Here is a 7,555-nt window from a genome sequence, read left to right as displayed (position 1 = left end):
TATTTCACGCTACAGAGTACCAGTTATACGGAAGCTGGTTTATTTCACGATACAGAGTACCAGTTATACGGAAGCTGGTATATTTCATGCTACAGAGTACCAGTCATACAGAAGCTGTTATATTTCACGCTACAGAGTACCAGTTATATGGAAGCTGTTATATACACGATACAGATTACCAATTATACGGAAGCTGGTTTATTGCACGCTACAGAGTACCAGTTATACAGAAGCTGTTATATTTCACGCTACAGAGTAACTGTTATACAGAAGCTGGTTAATTTCACGCTACATAGTACGCTGCAGAGTACCAGTTATACGGAAGCTGTTATATACACGTTACAGAGTACCAGTGATACGGAAGCTGTTATATACACGATACAGAATACCAGTTATACGGAAGCTGGTTTATTTCTCGATACAGATTACCAGTTATACGGAAGCTGGTATATTTCACGCTCCAGAGTACAAGTTATACGGAAGCTGGTATATACACGATACAGAGTACCAGTTATACGGAAGCTGTTATATACACGATACAGAGTACCAGTTATACATAAGCTGGTTTATTTCACGCTAGAGAGTACCAGTTATACGGAAGCTGGTATATTTCACGCTACAGAGTACAAGTTATACGGAAGCTGGTATATTTCACGCTACAGAGTACGCTGCAGAGTACCAGTTATACGAAAGCTGGTATATTTCACGCTACAGAGTACCAGTTATACGGAAGCTGGTTTATTTCACGCTACAGAGTACGGTGCAGAGTACCAGTTATACGGAAGCTGGTATATACACGTTACAGAGTACCAGTTATACAGAAGCTGGTATATTTCACGCTACAGAGTGCTAGTTATACGGAAGCTGGTATATTTCACGCTACAGAGTACGCTGCAGAGATATAGTTACACGGAACTAGTATATTTCTACAGAGTATCGGTTACATTGAAGCCAACACTATGCGTGAAAAATCACATGTCATATGAATTACATTTTGCAGATTGATCCTGAAAAATCAATAGTTTTTTTCGCTATAAAGAATTGGTCGATTGAATACTTAAGTCTAGAACCATGGGAAGGTAATATAACGACAGAAAATGCCAATTCCTTGACAAGGACATGTAATAATGCATGAAAAAGGAGTAACGCAGATACTCCTGAACACATTCAATTAACTAAAGATTTACCAAAACAACGCTAGAAATTAAGGGGATGAGAAAATTGATTAATTCTAGCTGTGTGAATTTAAATACCTCCAGCACAACCCCATGGGTTTATATTCGGAGTATGGAGATCACAAACGGAAGCAATTTCCGCTGGCATTAAACGGAGCTTGGGCAGATGCGTTTTCTGACAAAAGAGACACATGTTGTCGCCCGTTTAAAACATGGTGTATTGAATGGCTAGACAGAACTGTGCCTGAACGGGAATACGAAGTCATATGTGTTTATAAAATATGTTACCCAATCACTGTAGTGTCTACCATAATCATCTTTTAGGCTTCTCGGATCAAACAAGGCTTCCTCTACTGTGCCATGGTAATGAAAAAAATCCAAGTTCACCTACTTTTGTTTCTTGGCCAAGAAAACCTAAATAGTAAGACACGATGATTTTTGTTATCAGGGTGCAATGTTCTCCTCAACAGACCCGTGTAAACAACAAAAGTAAGGATACAAGTTATATTACATCTGTCAAATAAATCAATAATATATACATATGGACATGTCTATTGTTTTAAGATGATGCGCACGTATTGTTTTGCGTCGTCTAGCCTCTTTGCACATACGGCTACAAAGAAACCAATTTAAAATATTATTTTTTCTACATTTACCAACTTTATTTCTGTCATCAAAAATAATAATTGTGAGAACAATATTACAGAAAGGGGGAGTGTTTGCTGTATGTTAAGTAAGTCAGACCCACTAGTAGAGCGAGGCGACACAAAGTACCCTCTATTTAAGGACACAAAGTGGACGCACTAGTAGACCGGGGATTTATTACCCGCTAATAGACCGGGGACTTAGGACCCGCTAATAGACCGGAGACTTAGGACCCGCTAATAGACCGGGGACTTAGGACCCGCTAATATACCGGGGACTTAGGACCCGCTAATAGACCGGGTTTTTAGGACGCAACAGTAGACCGAGTATTTAGGACCCATTGAGAGACCGGGGCTTTACATTAAAACATCTTATTTAGGAGACAAAATTGACCCACTAGAAGACTAGGGCTTATATCCTCTGGTTTAGGACATCAAATGGACCCACTAGAAGACCGGCACTGTATACCCTCTGATTTTATAATAATAATAATAATAATAATAATTCGAGGTTCTTATATACCGCTTTATCACAACCTAGTTCGTAGGTCGTCTCAAAGCGGTTCACAATTTAATATCCGTGGTAATAGGCCTTTGCATCCAGCCAATATCTTCCTGGGGAGCATACAGCCAGTGCTGCCATGTAGGCGCTCACAGCTAGCATTCAACAATTCTAGCACTGTCCAAACAAGTACTCATTTACAGCTGAGTAGACTGGAACAAGCGGAGTAAAGTATCTTGTTCAAAGATACAACACAGTGCCGTGCCGTGACTCTAACCCGCAACCCTTCGGTCACGAGCCCGGCGTCCTACCACTAGACTACCGTGCCTCCTTTAGGGCACCAATGGGCCCAATAGTAGACTGGCTCTTTAAACCCTCTGATTTAGGACACCAAATGGACCAACTAGAAGACCGGCGCTTTATACCTTCTGATTTAGGACACCAAATGGACCCACTACTAGACCGGCCCTTTATACCTTCTGATTTAGGACACCAAATAGACCCAATAGTAGACCGGCGCTTTATACCCTCTGATTTAGGACACCAAATAGACCCACTGGTAGACAGGCGCTTTATACCCTCTGATTTAGGACACAAAATAGACCCAATAGTAGACCGGCCCTTTATACATTGTACCTTCTGATTTAGGACACCAAATCGACCCAATAGTAGACCGGTGCTTTATACCCTCTGATTTAGGACATCAAATGCATCACATTGTTTTACTGGTTATGAACAATATTTGGGTCTCCCTTTTCTCCCTCTCATTAACCCCATTTTGTGTCTGATCAGCTCTGAGAAGATGTGATGTGAAGGCACTCTGAATTATCGAGTGGCTCTAGAGTAATTGCCATATGATCGCATTATTTGTGGGTAGGACACAAAACAACAATCAATCCAGACGTTAAAATGATGAGACTACCAACTCACTATTACACTCTGCTGACCGTATAAGAGCACCAGCTTACTACAAGTTTTACTCTTAACTTGATATGTTTCACTACCAGCTCACCCCTATTCCTAGCTCAACTCCAACCGCTCAGCAGACTGTACTAGCACATGTATGATGACCAGCTCTCATCACTTACTCCCACAATTCAGCTTATTTCTAAACATTTTCCTCGGGTTCAAGACAGGGATCGAGTTGAGCCAAGCACATTGAAAGACATCATAAATCACAGAGAAATATAAATATATTAAAATGAAAACTTTGTAAGGCTTTTTTAAGTACAGTAAATACTTTTCGATAATACGAAACCTACCTGCTTTAATAGTATATGTCCTGTTGAATCCATGTCCAAACTCGCAAGAAGCTACATTCCCTAGTCGAACGGATTTAGTGTTTTCCTCAACGATGAAATGTAATTCTTCTGCCTGGAAGCACACTTTTGAAATCCATGCCGTGGAGTTGCTGTGTGGTACGGCACACGAGCATTGGTTCTTTGGCTGTATAATGACCGGAACTTTTCCAGAAAATTCACCTCCACAGGAAACTGATACCTCTAAGCTATGGGTATTTTCTGAAAGTGAATTACAATATCTCAATAATTTGAAAAAAACCCACCCATTATGAAGTTGCACGATTCCCGTACAATATACGGTAACCGTCATGGGGTCTCCTGTCAAAACAAGACATAAAGGCGTTCTCCAATAATACTGTGAGTCTGCTTATTCAAGTGAAGGCATCAGTACAATATGAATTAAAGGATGACTTTTATGCTACAATTAAATCCCGGCTCAAATAAGTGACTAGTGTCTAAAACTCACACAAATGTCCTGTAGGTAATAGAAACATGTTATCCGAAAGGATATATTCTATTCGTCAGCGTGATCAACGTTTGTTTTGTCAACTTTTCTTTTAAATTATTGGAAGACAATTTCAACCGACTGTCGGAATTCCGTTTGTAACTACTATAATTGGTTGATCTGTTTTTGTATCTGTCATTACGGAAGGGGTCTACTCTACTCCACTTGTCAAAGCGTTCATTCTAATGTTATATTTTTGAATTGAATCTACCATTGGTAAACACTTTTGAAATTATTGAACACAGATTGAAAGATGTTCCTAAGCAAAATATGTTGGCAAAGATAGCAGCTTCATCAAAAGGTAGACTATATCAATATCTTATAGACAGTCATAGTATTCAGTTTTATCTCCGTAAACATATTGAAACAAAATACAAATATATGTTAACTAAATTTAGAACGTCGTCTCATCAACTGAATATCGAAAAGGGTAGACACAATAATATCATTCGCAGAAATAGAAACTGTAGCAAATGTGATTTGGGAGACGTCGAGGACGAATTTCATTTCATTTTTGTATGTCCTTTTTATAATGATTTGAGGTTAAAGTATATAAAGAAGTATTATTATAAGAGTCCCTCTGTTTACAAACTTGTCCAACTTTTATCTGTAAATAATGTCAAAGAGTTGTCAAATCTAGGTAAATATTTATATCTAGCCACTAAGCGGCGAAATTGATTAATTAGCTACACGTATTTATAATTTTTGTGCTTTTGTATTATGTTCTTTGTTTAGTTTGCACTTGTATGCTTATAGTCACTCTCCTATAACATATATACATGTACAATGTATCATGATTACTTTGTACCTATAAGTCTTAAGACTTTTGGTGAATAAAGAACTTGAACTTGAATGTGGCGCTAAATTGATATTTATAGTCCTTTAATTTGCAAAACTAATTGAAACCTCTTTTTTATAGTGACATGAACCTACGGCATGGCAATAGCGATCACGTCACTACCACACCCTAGGACAAACTTAATGACAATAGCGATCACTTCATTGTCACGCCCTAGGACAAACTTAATGGCAATAGCGATCACTTCATCGACACACCCTAGGACAAACTTGATGACAATAACGATCACTTTATTATCACACCCTAGGACAAACTCAATGACAATAGCGATCACTTCATCGTCACACCCTAGGACAAACTTAATGACAATAGCGAACACTTCATTATCACACCCTAGGACAAACTTAATGACAATAACGATCACTTCATTATCACACCCTAGGACAAACTTAATGACAATAGCGATCACTTCATTGTCGCATCCTAGGACAAACTTAATGACAATAGCGATCACTTCATTGTCACACCCTACGACAAACTTAATGACAATAGCGATCAATTCATTGTCACACCCTAGGTCAAACTTAATGACAATATCGATCACTTCATTGTGGCACCCTAGGACATTTGACGAGTGTTAGATTTTGATATTGTCTCCTCTTTTCCAACTTGAACTTCAAATTACAATATGGTTGTCTGGCATGTTTTTGCAATCAGTCTAAAAATAAAACAGGCACAATATGGGACCAAGAGGAATCTGCTAGTACATATAAAGTGTTAAAAATAGCTCTGTGAAGTACTTCCAGAGAAATAGCGATAACAAACTTGAACTGTCAAGAAATTAAGATGTCTTTCTGGTGACCATCTTTCCCCTCGCCAATCTAAAAATAACACATTTCAAATCTACGGACCAAGGGAAATCTCCAAATGAAATTTGAGAAAGATCTGTCTTTTTTTTTAAAATAGTATAAACAATAATTGTTTAAGGACAGGCGACAGACCAAGGACGACCACATTTAAACAACCAAACAACTGGTGTCAACAAATTGGTATTCCAACTTTTCACATGAGCATATTAATGTCGAGCAGATTTAGTTCAGCTTTTTGTTTACATATGACCGTTTCATCACGACATTATTGCAAGGAAAGCATGGATTGTACACATGTTATTGGTGAAAATATATAATACTAGACAACCATACGACACAACCCCAGAATGACCCCATTTTAATGTTTTGTCTTTCTTATAATAATTATTTCCTCGTGGAAAAATATCCGATATCTTCTCTCACTATCATCTTACTTACAATAATGATCAACTCCAAGAGAAAATATCCGATAATTTCTTCCCCTTTCATCTTACACAGATTACTAACCGAGTTACGGTAACGATACGAACAAATATAGGATCACTTCAATCCAAGGAACGAATGTCACATTCTTGGTTGATGAGTACGAGCGAAGGACTATTTTGTTCTTTTAAGCTATGACATTATTTACTAAAACCCAGCCTTAATCCTTTTACATATAATGTCCTTTAAATAATCCTACATCTTTTAGGGGCAGTGATGTTGCTCTGATTTACCCATATGTTAAAACATCAGTGAATCTTTTTAAATGACGTCATATATCCAGGACCTCGACAATACCTTTAAACTGAAACACTATAATTAAAGTATATTCCATTCTGTAAAACATGTTATACTGTCGAAGATAGTGCATTAGCAACGTCCGAGTATGGAACAATATCCAGCAATAGTAGGACAATATCCAGGAATAGTAGGACAATATCCTCCAATAGTAGGACAATATCCACCAATAGTAGGACAATATCCACCAATAGTAGGACAATATCAACCAATAGTAGGACAATATCCACAAATAGTAGGACAATATCCAGCAATAGTAGGACAATATCCTCCAATAGTACGACAATATCCTCCAATAGTAGGACAATATCTACCAATAGTAGGACAATATCCACCAATAGTAGGACAAGATCCACCAATAGTAGTACAATATCCAGCAATAGTAGGCCAATATCCGCCAATAGTAGTACAATATACAGCAATAGTAGGACAATACACAGCAATAGTAGGACAATATCCACCAATAGTAGTACAATATGCAGCAATAGTAGGACAATATCAACCAATAGTGGGACAATATCCACCAATAGTAGGACAATATCCAGCAAAAGTAGGACAATATCCAGCAATAGTAGGCCAATATCCAGCAATAGTAGTACAATATCCTCCAATAGTAGGACAATATCTACCAATAGTAGGACAATATCCACCAATAGTATAGTAGGACAATATCCAGCAATAGTAGGACAATATCAACCAATAGTGGGACAATATCCACCAATAGTAGGACAATATCGACCAATAGTAGGACAATATCAACCAATAGTAGGATAAAATAGTAGGACAATATCCACCAATAGTAGGTCAATATCCACCAATAGTAGGACAATATCAACCAATAGTAGTACAATATCCAGCAATAGTAGGACCATATCCGCCAATAGTAGTACAATATACAGCAATAGTAAGACAATACCCAGCAATAGTAGGACAATATCCACCAATAGTATCCTCCAATAGTAGGACAATATCCAGCAATA

At 37.9% G+C, this 7,555-nt stretch overlaps 1 protein-coding gene across 1 annotated transcript in view; it reads right to left on the bottom strand.

Moving 5' to 3' along the window:
• LOC110442608 overlaps positions 1 to 3,841 on the bottom strand; it is a gene marked incomplete at both ends in the record, with an annotated part of 23,037 nt that extends 19,196 nt beyond the window's left edge. The window contains one exon of the mRNA XM_021486293.1: positions 3,584 to 3,841. Coding sequence (XP_021341968.1) covers positions 3,584 to 3,841 — 258 coding nt within the window. The remainder of the gene's footprint in view (positions 1 to 3,583) is intronic.
• Positions 3,842 to 7,555: the final 3,714 nt, after the last annotated feature.

The sequence above is a fragment of the Mizuhopecten yessoensis genome, unplaced genomic scaffold (genome assembly GCF_002113885.1).
Source record: "Mizuhopecten yessoensis strain PY_sf001 unplaced genomic scaffold, ASM211388v2 scaffold1889, whole genome shotgun sequence".
NCBI lineage: Eukaryota > Metazoa > Mollusca > Bivalvia > Pectinida > Pectinidae > Mizuhopecten > Mizuhopecten yessoensis.
This window is presented reverse-complemented; position numbering and strand designations above follow the sequence as displayed.